General features: G+C 57.9%; 1 protein-coding gene across 1 annotated transcript; it reads right to left on the reverse strand.

The window, feature by feature from the left end:
• Positions 1 to 523: 523 nt before the first annotated feature.
• MLYCD (malonyl-CoA decarboxylase) lies at positions 524 to 14199 on the reverse strand. The gene is given in 7 exon segments (XM_061576310.1): positions 524 to 3523; positions 3526 to 3786; positions 5647 to 5853; positions 7149 to 7305; positions 7926 to 8038; positions 10674 to 10868; positions 13367 to 14199. Coding segments are annotated over 7 exon segments (2004 nt in total). The 5' UTR covers positions 13976 to 14199; the 3' UTR covers positions 524 to 3061.
• Positions 14200 to 16617: the final 2418 nt, after the last annotated feature.

Genomic DNA, 16617 nt, shown 5'->3' on the forward strand with positions numbered 1-16617 from the left:
TGGATCACGGGAAGTGGGTTAAAAAACGACCGAAAGATTTGCACGGTCGTAAGCGCGCAAGCAAGCAAGTGAACTTAATATAAAGGATTTAAAAATAAGTTCGTTTTCAAAATGTAGTCTTTTCATAGGTCCCAGCCACAGAATTCGCTCATTCAATCCCTGGCTCTCGGTCGTGGTTGCCGTCGTGGTTTTCGTCGTCGTTGCCGTCGTGGTTGCGTCAAAACGCCGTGACGACGACGCGGCCGTCCGGATGACCCCCCCCCCCCGGCCCCCCATCGGCATCGAGCTTCCGTGCGTGGCAAATCACCGGAACGAGATTCCCCTCAAGGAGATTGAGCGCCACCTCCCTGTTTGTTTGGACTAAATCAATAAATGTCACACGACAGCCCTCCCCCGTGTCTTTGCCATTCGCGACGTTCCTACGGCGGCGTTCCCAAGAGCGGCGTTCCTACAGTGGCAACGTTTCGACAGCGGCAACGTTCCGACAGCGGCATTCCTCCTCCGACGTTCCCACAGCGGCGTTCCTACAGCGGCAACGTTCCAACAAAGGCGTTCCTCCGACAACGTTCCTCCTCCGACGTTCCTCCTCCGACGTTCCTCCTCCGACGACATTCCTCCTCCGACGTTCCCACAGCGGCGTTCCTACAGCGGCAACCTTCCGACGACGGCGTTTCTACGGCGATGTTCCGACAGCGGCGTTCCCACAGCGGCGACGTTCCAACAACGACATTCATATGGCGACCGTTCCTACAGCACGTTAAGGCGACAGTCGCTGGGGGATGTTAACTACCTCGCCTGGTATACAGGAGGTCGTGGGTTCGATCCCAACTCTGACGCCTGTTGTATATGTGGAGTTTGCGTCTCTCTCATCATCATGGTGGCGAGATGTTGACTCCCTCGCCTGGTGTGCAGGAGGTCGTGGGTTCGATCCCAACCGTGATGCCTGTTGTTGTATATTGGGAGTTTGCATCTCTCTCTCATCATCATCACGGTGGCTAGGAGATGTTAACTACCTCGCCTGGTGTACAGGAGGCCGTGGGTTCGATCCCGACCCTGACGCCTGCTGCTGTATATTTGGAGTTTGCGTCTCTCTCTCATCATCATCACGGTGGCTAGGAGATGTTGAGTACCTCGCTTGGTGTACAGGAGGTCGTGGATTTTTCTCCAGGTCCTCAGGTTTTTCCCTCCACATTTATAATCAACGTCACGCGTTTTGAGAGTATTTTGGCTGCTATAAATGTCCACAATCTCCAGGTGATGATAATAAGCCACTTGATTGGGCGATCATTTGTGAAAGAGTGCTGCGTAGCTCAGGTAGTGGGCCTTACCTGGTAAAATACAAAATAGTTTAGGTGAGCATCTACATCATGGGACCTCCTTTGCCAGTATTGCTACCGCCCCCGCCGCGGGCGAAGCAGACGGCGCGTAGTCACAGCAGCCCCGAGTGTGGCAGCGGAAAGTCTTTGGCGGTGAGCGGTTATTTCGCCGCGCGACACAGTGCCAGACGGCGAGCGTTCGGCGAGATTCACGGCGTACGCGGCGAGACGTCGGGGGGGGGGGGGGGGCGTACCGTGTCATTCCGTGCGCGTGTACCCAGAATTTCCACACCGCTCGGCCACGCAGCTCAAGGAAGCAGTCCGGCGCGAGCTGTCTACGCGACGTCACCAAACAGCCGGGCGAGGACTCGCCGTACTGACCAGGCCCGGCCGCTGGTGCACGAACCACCGAAAGCTCCTCAACCGCGGATGACTCATTGGCGGGGTCACAGTCACGTGCGACAAGCACTCTCGTTGCGTTGTTCAGTGAAATGTTTTATTTCCTTTTTTTCTTACTTTTACTCGCGCAAGCCTCCGTCCCGTTCTCGGCAAAAAAGTCGCAAAAAACCCGGCTCCTCCCTCCGCCAACGCGCCACGGAGCAGCCGGGAGCGGGGCAGCAGGGATCGGGGCAGCCGGAAGCGGGGCAGCCGGGATCGGGGCAGCCCGCTCGAAGCGTCCGCGGCGCGGGTATGCCGGGATTGGGGCCCGGGGGATTGTTGTCCGCGCGCGCTTTTCACCGAGCCGGCCAACGCGGGGGGTTGCGGTGAAGGTGGAGAAGCGCCGATTCCCCGCGCAGCGTTGGCCCCCCCCCAGGTTCACACCCCTGCTCAGCTTCGGCGTGTTTACCTCCCGTGGAGAATGACCGTAGTATTCTCTGGACTGCTGTAGGACACGCGACCGCATGGGCCGGTACATTTTAAAGCAAAGGCTGGTGTGCAAAGCTTATTAATAGCACAGAGTTCGGATATTAGACCATGTCCTGCCGTATGCAATTATCACGCAATTATTAAAATTAACCTTTTAACTAAATCTTAACTCGTAAATATTTTTTACGATTGTGCACCCGTTGAACCACGGACGCTTCCACCCCCCACCGCGTGCGGTGACCACCGGGGAACAAATTGCCGCGCCGCACCGTCATGCCGTCACAGGCGATTCCTTCGCCCAGCGTCCCTGTGAATCGGGGCTGCGGTTCGAGTGATGACTAGGGGGCGTGGGTGGGTGGTGAAGATCTCCGTAAAATCTCAACGCAAAGGAGATTTAGATTTTTTTTCTAAATTAAAACAATCATTTGGGCACGCCAGCTAAAACGATCGCGCGACGAAATCTTGAAATCAATCAAATTTTTTTTTCCCTTTCGACAAAATTCCACAAACCCAAGCGTCGCCGTATCTGTCGCACCCACGATCACTCGAGCGCCGTCATCGCCGCCACCGCCGTCGTCACAGCTTGCTGGTGTCGTCATCACAGCTTGCTGGCGCCGTGGTCACAGCTTGCTGGTGTCGTCATCACAGCTTGCTGGTGTCGTCATCACAGCTTGCTGGCGCCGTGGTCACAGCTTGCTGGTGTCGTCATCACAGCTTGCTGGTGTCGTCATCACAGCTTGCTGGCGTCGTCGTCACAGCTTGTTGTTGTCATCGTCACAGCTTGCTGCTGTCGTCACAGCTTGCTGCTGTCGTCACAGCTTGCTGGTGTCGTCATCACAGCTTGCAGGTGTCGTCATCACAGCTTGCTGGCGTCGTCGTCACAGCTTGCTGGCGCCGTCGTCACAGCTTGCTGGCGCCGTGGTCCCCCCCGCCGCCGCCGCCGCCGCCGCCAGCGCCGCCACGTCGGCGGACGCCGGGGCGCGCCCGTGCCGCTCGTAGTCGGCGGCGTTGCGCACCGTCCGCTCCGGCCAGTAGCGGTAGTTGGCCATGAGGCCCGCCGAGGAGCGGAGGGCCCGCGGCGACGCGTCCGCCATCCAGTTGAGGCGCCAGGCCTCGGCGCCGTTGCGCAGGTGGAAGTGCGCCACGGGGTCGAGCGCCCGGCCGCGGCGACGCTCGCCCACCAGGTAGCGCGCGCAGAGACGCGTGAGCGGCGCGCGCATCGCCTCGCGCAGATCGCCGCGGCGCCACCAGTCCAGGGAGGCCGCGCCGGCTCCAGTCCGTCGTTCCCCCGCCGCCGCCGCCGCCGCCGCCGTCTTTGTCCGAGTCGTCGGGGCAGCTGTGCGAGCGCGAGAGCGCCGCGCGCAACGCCGAGACGGCCGGGAGGCCAGTGAGGGCTTCCAACTTGGCCGCCTCGTCGGGCAGCAGGAAGGGCGGGAGGGCGGCGGGCGGCCTCTTCGGGGTTGGAGGAGGGCGAGGGCGGGAGGGGGGTGACCGAGGTCAGGGGTCGCGGGTCGTACGAGGCCAGCACGCCCGCGAGCCAGCGCGTGAATCCCGGGATCGGAGAAAGGCTGGAGAAGTCGCGCAGCGTCGACGGGAACTCCGCCTTGCGGGGGGGGGGGGGGGGGGGGGGGGGGGAGCAGAGGTCGCAAACGGGTTTTGATTCCTTACCCGTACCCGGCCGCACCAGGGTCGCAAATGGGTACCCGTTCCCATACCCGGCCGGGTACGGGTTCCCGTTTCCAACCCGTACCCATACCCTACCCGAAATGAGTGACAAACGGTGACTCACCAGTGACTCACGGCCTACCCGTACCGTACCCGTACCCGGCTGCACCAGGGTCGCAAATGGCTACCCGTACCCAGCCGGGTACGGTAGCTGGGTATCGGGTAGGGTACGGGTATCGGGTACCCAGTTGCGACCTCTGGGGGGGGGTCATAGCAGGCCACACGTGCACAGTGGAGGCAGCGAGAGTTTGTGGAATCAAAGGCAAAGATGCCCCCGTGTAGAATTAACAGACTGAACGGCACACGGGATGGGCGGGTGGCCAGCACCACGCCCAGCCAAGTGGAAATGTTTTTTACACATCGCACCAGGAACTCGATTGAGGCTGAGTCGACCTAGGGGAGGCCCAGGACCGCTTCGGATAATCGTCACCATTGCCGGGTTCGTCGCGCAGCAGGGCGCTAACTTGTGAGGCTCCCTCCTTAACTGTGGGGCGCCATCTCCTGGCGTGCCAGGACAGTACAGCAAGCGGGTTCATGTCCTCAGGTTTTTTCGGTAAAGTCAGGTAGGTAAAAAATTAAAAAAACTCTAACAGATAGGTGGAATTCCTCCCCGTAGAGGGTATTAATTCTAGATTTGAAGCTTTCGTGACTGCAAGGCATATTCTTAGGTTTTTTTCACCTATCTGTTAGAGTTTTTTACATTTTTTACCTTTGTGACTTTACCGAAAAAATCTAAGAATATGCCTTGCAGTTACGAAAGCTTCAAATCTAGAATCGGGTTAATGTCCCCTTGCCGTACGGGGGGGTGGGGGATTGAGCGTTACCTCTCCGGCTCCCTTGTTAACATCTCCTAGCCCATGGTGGCTAGAAGATGTTAACAAGGGTGATGTTAACATCTCCTAGCCACCGTGATAATGATGAGAGAGAGACACGCAAGCTCTAAATATAGAGCAGCAGGCGTCAGGGTCAGGATCGAACCCACGACCTCCTGTACATCAGGCGAGGTAGTCAACATCTCCTAGCCACCGTGATGATAATGATGATGAGTGAGAGAGACGCAGACTCCAAATACACAGCAGCAGCAGGAGGCAGGGTCTGGATCTAACCCACGACCTCCTGTGTATCAGGCGAGGTAATCAATATCTCCTAGCCACCGTGATGATGATGATGAGAGAGACACCACAAACTCCAAATATACAGCAGCAGGCGTCAGGGTCGGGATCGAACCCACGACCTCCTGTGCACCAGGCGAGGGAGTTAACATCTCCTAGCCACCGTGATGATGATGAGAGAGAGAGACGCAAACTCCAAATATACAGCAGCAGGCGTCAGGGTCGGGATCGAACCCACGACCTCCTGCGTACCAGGCGAGGGAGTTAACATCTCCTGCCACCGCTGTGCCTCAAACTCTTGTCAGGACCCCCAGAGTAGTTCGCGGCTCTTCCTGAACGTAGTAAGTCATCACAAGTGGTCGTAGCCTTGCCATCAGGGGGCACATAAGGAGGTGGGGAAGGTGAACTGAACCTCACATTTCTCCGAGTGTAAACTCCCGTAATCCCCGGCTACGTGGCGTTAATAAACCCTGAAGTCCGTACCCAACGCTGTTGTCCTCCTGATCAACATCCACTTGTAACCCAGCGTGGCGAGCCCTAGGGGGGTACCCTAGGGGGGTACCCGGTTGCGACCTCTGGTTTACCGTCACACCGGCGTTACCGCGAGCTCACCCCCAACCCCTCACCTGCAGCTGGCGCACCACGTGCTTGATGAGGTGGTGGCCCAGGTCGATGCCCTGCAGGCCGCGCTGGGTGGCGCTGATGGAGTAGAAGACGGCCGCCCGGACTCTGCCTGCGTCCTCGGGGGGCGCGACGATTCCCGCGGGGGCCGCTGGGGCCGCTGGGGTCGCAGGGCCCGGGGTGGCGGCCGTGGGAGACTCACGCACGATGGACTGAGCGGGGCGGGGGGAGGGGGGGAGCAGGAGGGATGAGTGAGAATTGGGGAGGGGAGGAGGGGTGATGAGAGGGGAGAGAGAAGAATGAGTGGGTTGGAGGAGAAAAGGGGAGGAGGGGGAGGAGGGGGGAGGAGGGGGAAGAGGGGGAGGAAAGGGGAGGAGGAGGGGAGGGAGGAGGGATGAGAGGGGAGAGATGATAATGCAGGAGGAGGGGTAAAGAGGGGAGTGGGATGGGAGAATTAGAAAGGGAGGAGGGAGGGAGGGAGGGAGGACGAGGCAGGGTGGGGCTAGCAGCGACAGCCATCGATGCTCGTGGCGATCGTGAGCTGCCCTCCTCAGCGCTGAGTCTGAGAGCGCTCCACACGTTTGAGAGGGCACCCCCGGTGGCAGCTGTCCCTGCGGGGCACGAGGGGGACTCGGCACCTGGCCTGTCACTAGGGGGCGATCTTGCTTCTCTCAACTCGAGTCTCTTTCAGCATCGGCATGTTCTGGCCACTCTCACTCACACTCTCACTCAATCTCACACACTCTCACACACTCTCACACACTCTCCCACACACTCCCACACACTCCCACAGACTCTCTCACACACTCTCTCACACTCTCTCACACTCTCTCACACTCTCTCACACTCTCTCACACTCTCTCACACTCTCTCACACTCTCTCACACACTCACTTCCACACACTCTCTCACTCACTCTCTCTCATACTCTCCCACACTAACACTCACTTTCACACACTCTCTCACTCACTCTCTCTCACACTCTTTCACACACTCTCTCACTCTCTCTCACTCTCTCTCACTCACTCTCACATACTTTCACACTCACCCACACTCTCAAGAACGGGGGGGGGGGGGGCAGGGGGTGGGTATGGGGGGGGTGTAGATCCGCACAAACTCACGCAGAAAAAGGTACCCGGGTCGAAAATCGTGCCCAGCCCGGCTCTTGTCGCCATGGGGGCGGCACAAGGAGAGCCGCCAGCACCCGGCGGTGGCCCCCCGTGCCGCCCCCACGCACGCGGGCGGGCGGGTAAGCGGGCGGGCCGGGTATTGGGCGGGCGGGTGGGTGGGCGAACAGGCGAGGGGAGTGGGTGAGCGGTTGAACGGGCGGGTGAGCGGGTGAGTGGGCGGGTGAGCGGGCGGGCGGGTCGAGTGTGTGAACGGGCGAGCGAGCGGGTGAGTGTGTGAACGGGCGAGCGAGCGAGCGGGCAGGGCGAGCGGGCGGGTGGGCGAGCAGGCGAGGGGGGTGGGTGAGCAGGCGGGTGAGCGGGCGAGCGAGCGGGCGGTACCCGGATGTCGCTGGAGATGGCGTCGGTGAGCGCCACGTGCAGTACGACGAGCGGCTCACGGGGCATGGCGGCGTGCGTGAAGACGAAGCAGCGGCGGTAGGGCCCCACGCGGCGCCGCATGTCCGTCCAGTGGCGCACCGGGTGCACCGCCTCGTACCTACGCACGCACAGAGGTACCCCGGGTAGCCCTCGCGCGTCGCCGGGGCAAGTGCTGTCGGCGAGCGGCACCTGCGAAGGCCGGCGCGGCTACGGTGATGGCCAGCCTATAGTGATGGCCAGCCTATAGTGATGGCCAGCCTATAGTGATGGCCCAACTATGGTGACGGCACAGCGAAAGTGAGGGGGTGTTTGCACTATGAGACATCTCCTTTACCAGTGGCAAAATATAGTAATAGGTTTTTACCCTTTCAACTGGTACAAAAACTGACACCTTTATACAAGGCATCATGTTTATGCTTACCCCGAGCTCTCAATACTCTGATAGTGCGCTGTTTTTGAGCTGTACGCCTTTTGGCGTCATCTGGTCCAACACCAATGGAGACTAGGCTCTAAGAAAAGCTGTCTCGGGTGTGGACCAATCAACTTCAAGGACAGTGCATATCATTACCATGATCAAAGTTGTTTCTTTTTGTTTGCATTTTGACTGCTTGTGTTGTCGTTATTGCAAACATGATGCCTTGTATAAAGGTGTCAGTTTTTGTACCAGTTGAAAGGGTAAAAACCTATTACTACTGAAGCGGTGTTGTGCGTTGGGTGGGTTGTGTGGGCGCTACCCACTGTGCAATCTTCTGCAGCATGTCACACGGGGACTGCCACGTGACTCTCTCCAGATGCAGGAGTCCAATTGAGAACCACTCGGACAGCAGCGCCTTCAGCACCATGGCCAGCTCCTAGTAACAGCAGCAGCAATAGCAACAGCAGAGATAGCAACAGCAGCAACAGCAGAGGTAACAACAGCAGCAACAGCAGAGATAGCAACAGCAGCAACAGCAGGGGTAGAAACAGCAGCAACATCAGAGGTAGCAACAGCAGCAACAGCATAGGTAGCAACAGCAGAGGTAGCAGCAGCAGCAACAGCAGCAACATCAGAGGTAGCAACAGCAGCAACAGCAGAGGTAGCAACAGCAGCAACAGCAGAGGTAGAAACAGCAGCAACATCAGAGGTAGCAACAGCAGCAACAGCAGCAACAGTAGCAACAGCAGCAACAGCAGCAGCAACATCAGAGGTAGCAACAGCAGCAACAGCAGAGGTAGCAGCAGCAACAGCAGCAACAGCAGAGGTAGCAACAGCAGCAACAGCAGAGGTAGCAACAGCAGCAACAGCAGCAACAGTAGCAACAGCAGCAACAGCAGCAGCAACATCAGAGGGTAGCAACAACAGCAGCAACAGCAGAGGTAGCAACAGCAGCAACAGCAGAGGTAGCAACAGCAGCAACAGCAGAGGTAGCAACAGCAGCAACAGCAGAGGTAGCAACAGCAGCAACAGCAGAGGTAGCAACAGCAGCAACAGCAGCAACAGCAGAGGTAGCAACAGCAGCAACAGCAGCAACAGCAGAGGTAGCAACAGCAGCAACAGCAGCAACAGCAGAGGTAGCAACAGCAGCAACAGCAGAGGTAGCAACAGCAGCAACAGCAGAGGTAGCAACAGCAGCAACAGCAGAGGTAGCAACAGCAGCAACAGCAGAGGTAGCAACAGCAGCAACAGCAGAGGTAGCAACAGCAGCAACAGCAGAGGTAGCAACAGCAGCAACAGCAGAGGTAGCAACAGCAGCAACAGCAGCAACAGCAGAGGTAGCAACAGCAGCAACAGCAGAGGTAGCAACAGCAGCAACAGCAGAGGTAGCAACAGCAGCACAGCAGAGGTAGCAACAGCAGCAAGCAGAGGTAGCACAGCAGCAACAGCAGAGGTAGCAACAGCAGCAACAGCAGAGGTAGCAACAGCAGCAACAGCAGAGGTAGCACAGCAGCACAGCAGAGGTAGCAACAGCAGCAACAGCAGAGGTAGCAACAGCAGCAACAGCAGCAACAGCAGAGGTAGCAACAGCAGCAACAGCAGAGGTAGCAACAGCAGCAACAGCAGAGGTAGCAACAGCAGCAACAGCAGAGGTAGCAACAGCAGCAACAGCAGCAACAGCAGCAACAGCAGAGGTAGCAACAGTGATTCGCACAGCGTCATCTAGAGCAGTGGTTCTCACAGTGTAGTCTAGAACAGTAGTTCTCAGTGTGGTCTAGAACAGTGGTTCGCACAACGTGATCTAGAGCTGTGGTTCTCAGTGTGGTCTAGAGCAGTGTTTCTCACAGTGTAGTCTAGAACAGTGGTTCTCAGTGTGGTCTAGAGCACATCGCTATCAACCCACACGGTTCACCCCGTATTCTTGTACAGGGAAATCGAGTTTTCAGGTCCATACGGCGTACAGCCGTTTCGATGCGGGCAACAAAAAGAATCCGTCTATTTGTTTGCGTTTCACCCTCGTGATGATGGGACTTTGTAGGAGCAACGTTGAGATTTGTTAGGGGCAATGGGTGACCATTAAGGTCTGAGTTGGTCTGTAATAAGGTAGGGCACTGATAAGGGGTTGCCAGGGATGTGATGCTGATGAGAATGGTGGTGATGGTGGTGGTGCTCATGAAGCTGTTGATGACAATGGTGGTGATGGTGGTGGTGAGGTTGATGGAACTGCTGATGAGAATGGTGGTGGTGGTGGTGGTGAAGGTGGTGGTGGTGGTGGTGAAGGTGGTGGTGAAGGTGGTGGTGAGGGTGATGGATCTGCTGATGAGAATGGTGGTGGTGGTGGTGGTGAAGGTGGTGGTGAGGGTGATGGATCTGCTGATGAAAATGGTGGTGGTGGTGAGAGTGATGGAACAGCTGATGAGAAGGATGGTGGTGAGGGTAATGGATCTGCAGATGAGAATGGTGGTGATGGTGGTGGTGCTGATGAAGCTGTTGATGAGAATGGTGGTGGTGAGGTTAATGGAACTGCTGATGAGAGTGGTGGTGGTGGTGGTGAAGATGGTGGTGACGGTGATGGATCTGCTGATGAAAATGGTGATGGTGGTGGTGAGAGTGATGGAACTGCTGATGAGAAGGATGGTGGTGAGGGTGATGGAACTGCAGATGAGAATGGTGGTGATGGTGGTGGTGCTGATGAAGCTGTTGATGAGAATGGTGGTGGTGGTGAGGGTGATGGCACTGCTGATGAGAATGGTGGTGGTGGTGGTGGTGAAGGTGGTGGTGAGGGTGATAGATCTGCTGATGAGAATGGTGGTGATGGTGGTGAGGGTGATGGATCTGCTGATGAGAATGGTGGTGATGGTGGTGAGGGTGATGGATCTGCTGATGAGAATGGTGGTGGTGAAGGTGGTGGTGAGGGTGATGGAACTGTTGATGAGAATGGTGGCGGTGGTGGTGAGGGTGATGGATCTGCTATGAGAGTGGTGATTTTCACCGTGGTGGTCCAGTAGACCACCCCGCGGTCCACCACCAGAGCCACCGCTCTCACCGTGGAACCCCCCGTGGCCACTCGCCTTGAGGTGGGGCCCATCGGCCACGTCCCGGGCCGCCACGGCGGCGAGCGCGTCGGCACGCATGTCCACCAGCAGCTTGACGCCTCCCTCCAGACGACTGAGACGCACCAGGAGGTGTTTGTAGCGCGGGGCGAGGGCCTGACGCAGCCTCTCCTCGGCCTGCAGCAGAGTGGCCGGGTCTCGCGTTCCCTCTCCCTGCGTGCGGAGAGGGGGGCGGGCCCCCCCTTACGATTATTAGGAAGCTTCCGGAGCCGTGGCACTTTTTTTGTATCGCCGTCGAGGTCGACAAAGCTCATTTGCACTATGAGACCTCCTTTAACAGCGGCAAAATATAGTGGTAGGTTTTTGAAAGGGTAAAAATCTATCACTAAAGCTCATTTGTTTAGAGGCTGATTTTTGTTTGTTGTTTAGTTTGTTGTCCTTCACCCCCTCCCACTCCACACCTCCGATTTGCACGGTTTGCTGTGGAAGAAGTTCAGCGTACATAGAAAATGACGAAGATCCCTCCCCCCTCCACGGTGTAGCCTGTAACAGACTGTAGGGTCAAGTGCTGTTGGCGAGCTGCACCTATGAAGGCCGGCACTGTGGTACACGAGGTCCACGCTCGGCCGCCTTTGACTCCCCGGTGACGATGTTTTTTTTTTACACATCGCACCAATTGAGGCTGAGTGGAGCTAGGGGAAGGCCCAAGACCGGTTCAGATAATCGTCACTCGTGTTGGTGGCCGCGAGCCGGGAATCGAACTCGTGTCGCCCGGATTTCTGGTCACGCACGCCAACCACCAACAACCACCAACCACCGACCAACCACCACCACCACGACCAACCCCCACCCACCGCCACCACCAACAACCACCACAACCACCACCAACCACCCACTACCACCAACCACCACCACAACCAACCACCACCCACCATCAACCACCACCACCACCAACCAACACCACCACCAACCAACACCACCACCAACCAACGCCACCACCAACCAACACCACCCAACACAACCCACCACCACCAACCACCCACAACCACCACCGCCAACCACTACCAACCACCACCACCTATCACACACACCACCAACCACCACCAACCACCCACAACCACCACCCACCAACCACCATCTACTACCAACCACCAACATTACATACCACAAATCAACACCACCACCAACTATCACCACCAATCACCAACCACCACCACCATCAACCACCACCACCACCAACCACCATTAACCATCACCACCATCAACCACCACATACCAACCACCACCAACCACCCACAACCACCACCCACAACCACCTACCCACTACCACCATCAATCACCACCCCCACCACCCACCACTACCAACCACCACCACCTATCACACACCACCACCATCACACACCACCACCATCACACACCACCACCACCACCACCAGCCACCACCAACCAATACAACCACCACCACTCACTACCAACCACCACCATCACACACCACCATCACACACCACCAATCAACACCACCAACCACCACCACCAACCAACACCACCACCAACCACCACCACCAATCAACACCACCACCAACCACCACCACCAACCACCCACCACCACCCACCACCACCCACAACCACCCACTACCACCCACCACCACCCACAACCACCCACTACCAACCACCACCATTACACACCACCAATCAACACCACCAACCACCACCACCAACACCACCAACCACCACCATCACACACCACCACCATCACACACCACCACCAACCACCACCATCACACACCACCACCATCACACACCACCACCAACCACCACCATCACACACCACCACCAACCCACCAACCACCACCATTACACACCACCACAAACTCCCACCATCACACACCACCACCACATACACCACCACCAACCACCACCATCACACACCACCACCAACCACCACCACCCCCCACCATCACACACCACCACCAACTCCCACCATCACACACCACCACCACACACCACACACACACACCACCACCACACGTCCCACCACTACCACCCCCCACCACACACACCACCACCACCACCACACGTCCCACCACTACCACCCCCCACCACACACCACACACACCACCACCACCACACGTCCCACCACTACCACAATCCCACCACACACCACACACACACCACCACCACACGTCCCACCACTACCACCCCCCACCACACACCACACACACCAACACCACCACCACACGTCCCACCACTACCACCCCCCACCACACACACCACACACACACAACCAACCACCACACGTCCCACCACTACCACCCCCCACCACACACCACCACTACCACCCCCCACCCCCCACCACACACCACCACCACCACCACACGTCCCACCACCACCACCCCCCACCACCATCACACACCACACACACACACAACCACCACCACACGTCCCACCACCACCATCACACACCACACACACACACAACCACCACCACACGTCCCACCACCACCATCACACACCACACACACACACAACCACCACCACACGTCCCACCACCACCATCACACACCACACACACACACAACCACCACCACACGTCCCCCCACTACCACCCCCCACCACACACACACACACACACCACCACCACCACACGTCCCACCACCACCACTCACCACCACCATCACCACACACACCACCACCACCACCACACGTCCCACCTGCATGCGCGCCACGCTGCCCGCCAGCGTGGCCGCCGCTTCGTGGTCGACCCCGTGGGGGTCTCTGGCCAGGGCTCTCAGCAGGCCCCGGCGGCCTGAGGGCCCCAGGGCCGCGTAGCACCGAGCCAGCTCCGCAGCGGCCTCCTCCGCCCCGAGGCCCTCGGCTTCCCCACGAGCTGCCGCCCGAGGCCCAGCATCGACGGCGGCCCTCAGCGCGGCCCCCCACAACTCCTCGCCACAGCCGTCTTTGTCTTCCTCGCGTCTCCCCGTCGACGAGACGACGAGCCGGCGGCCGCCGTCGCTCGGCCAGGGGCTCGCCCGGGCCCGTGGGCCTCCGAGGGCCGCCGTGGGGGGCCGCTGGGGGGGGGTGAGGCCCCGGGGGTCGGGGTCCATGGGCGACGGGTCGTGGTCAACGCCCCGCTGCGGGAAGTTGAGACGGCTTGTCCGGCAGGCCTCTGCGGGGAGGGTCGACTCGGGCAGGGTCGACTCAGGCAGGGTTGACTCTGGCTGCAACCTGGGAGGTTCTAAGCGGGCGGCGAGGTGCCGCGCCCGGGAATCGAAGGCCGTGGCGTGAAGCAGGCCACGCGTCCTCGACAGGGCAGCCCACATAGCCACTCGCCCACCCACCCACCACCGCACCGCTCAACACATGACTGGGTTGTTGATCGTTAACAGTCGCGGTTACATCTCCAGCTGGAATGGCAGCAGCCAGCTACTGTGGTTCGTTTGTTTGTTGTTGTTACCGCTGTCGCTGCGGCTATTTCCGACCTTGCAAGTGACCAGTTGCACCCCGCATCCACGTTTGACACCGCCGCAAGGTCACGGGCCCGGCCGTTAAGCGGGGGGGGGTTACGAAGGGGCGGGGCTAGTTACAGGGGGCGGGGCTAGTTACAGGGGGCGGGGCTAGTTACAGGGGGCGGGGCTAGTTACAGGGGGCGGGGCTAGTTGCAGGGGGCGGGGCTAGTTACAGGGGGCGGGGCTAGTTGCAGGGGGCGGGGCTAGTTACAGGGGGCGGGGCTAGTTGCAGGGGGCGGGGCTAGTTACAGGGGGCGGGGCTAGTTACAGGGGGCGGGGCTAGTTGCAGGGAGCGGGGCTAGTTACAGGGGGCGGGGCTAGTTACAGGGGGCGGGGCTAGTTGCAGGGGGCGGGGCTAGTTGCAGGGGGCGGGGCTAGTTACAGGGGGCGGGGCTTCCAGGGGGTGGGCGGGGCTAGTTACAGGGGGCGGGGCTAGTTACAGGGGGCGGGGCTTCCAGGGGATGAGCGGGGCTAGTTACAGGGGGCGGGGCTTCCAGGGGGTGGGCGGGGCTAGTTACAGGGGGCGGGGCTAGTTCCAGGGGGCGGGGCTTCCAGGGGGCGGGGCTAGTTACAGGGGGCGGGGCTAGTTACAGGGGGTGGGGCTAGTTACAGGGGGCGGGGCTAGTTGCAGGGGGCGGGGCTAGTTACAGGGGGCGGGGCTAAAGGGAAGCGTGGCAACTGGAGGGGCCGTGTCTGAAGGCGGGGCCACGCGTGTGGGCGTAGTTTAAAGGGGGGGGGGCGTGTCTAGATGTCTGCGCCAATCAGAGAGGCGGTAGCCGAGGGGGAGGAGCTATGAGAGGCGTGGTTATGGTGGGCGGGGCTATACGAGACTCCTCCCCCTCCCCCCGCCCCTCCTGCTTCAGTCACGTGCCGAGTGCGGGGCGACCGTCACGTGATCGTTGCTGAAGCTGAAGGCGCAGCCCTGCAATGTCCGGCTCACGCCACTGCTGGCGGATAAAGGAACGAATCCCCATCGTGGTTAATTGGCCTACTCTTCCACGTTGCCCAGACGTGCGGGAGAAGGTGGCTGTACCTACACGTTGCCCCTATCACGCTCGCTGTAAGATCGACTAACTTTCGATTTAAAGCTTTCGTGACTGCAGCAGGGATTCATCTTCTTGGTTCTTTCGGTAAAGTCACTTAGAAGGGAAATAATAAAATAATAAAAATAAAACATAATAAAATAATTCTCACGACGTTTCGGCCACAACGCAAGCAGCCGTCCTCAGGTGAAGACCATTCAGACGCTGTCTCCCCGACAGACCTGGTCTTCACCTGAGGACGGCTGCTTGCGTTGTGGCCGAAACGTCGTGAGAATTATTTAATTATGTTTTATTATTTTATTATTTCCCTTCTACGTGACTTTACCGAAAGAACCAAGAAGATGAATCCCTGCAGTCACGAAAGCTTTAAATCGAAATGTTATTGTTTGTTGCGGTTGCACCCAAATCAAGAGCCGAATGGCTCTCAAGGTAAATCCTAATAAATGAAACTGAACTGAATCACACCAATCTCGTTATGCGGCACGATGAACTTTATTTTAATCTGTGTCTGCCGGCACACCACACCCAGTATGCACCCTCTTGCTCGAGCCCTGGGTCGGTGAGACCCGGCGTGAGACCGATAGTGTTACCACCCCGAGCTGAAAGCCGAGCCATTGCTGCACAAAGGGCAAATATTCTTGAACTCTCTGTCCCGATGGGGCATGTCAACAACATTACGATTTTACATGGGCACATGTGAACGTCAACACGGTCCAAACGCCGCACTTGCAAATCCGAGAGAGAGAGAGAAATTTACACCATTGGAACCTCATTTGCCAGTAACAAAATATGATCATTGTTTTTGACCCTTTTATCTGGCAACAAAACTGACACTTTTTTTACAAGGAGTCATGTTTGCATTGACCACAATACCTGCAAACATGACTCTTTGTAAAAAAAAAGGTGTCAGTTTTGTTGCCAGATAAAAGGGTAAAACACCAATTATCATATTTTGTTACTGGCAAATGAGGTTTCAATGGTGTAAATTTCTCTCTATTGTGAGATATTCCCATCATGATATCACATTGTGAGATATTCTAATCATGATATCACATGATGAGATATTCCCATCATAGCATATGACTCGAGGTCGTGGTTGTGGGGGCGGTGGGGAGAGGAGGGGGGGCACTCGTTGGAAAGGAGCGCTCCAGTAAAGCCCAAGATCTCGGCTGTTACCGGGCTCCAGAGGTGTGGACTCGAGTCATGTGACTTGGACTCGAGTCAGACTCGAGTCATGAATTTGATGACTTCAGACTCGACTTGGACTTGCATAACAATGACTTTGTCCCACCTCTGAGGTGTGGACTCGAGTCATGTGACTTGGACTCGAGTCAGACTCGAGTCATGAATTTGATGACTTCAGACTCGACTTGGACTTGCATAACAATGACTTTGTCCCACCTCTGCCGGGCT

This window comes from Lethenteron reissneri, chromosome 60, assembly GCF_015708825.2.
Source record: "Lethenteron reissneri isolate LAM-NWPU_2019-01 chromosome 60, ASM1570882v1, whole genome shotgun sequence".
Lineage (NCBI taxonomy): Eukaryota > Metazoa > Chordata > Hyperoartia > Petromyzontiformes > Petromyzontidae > Lethenteron > Lethenteron reissneri.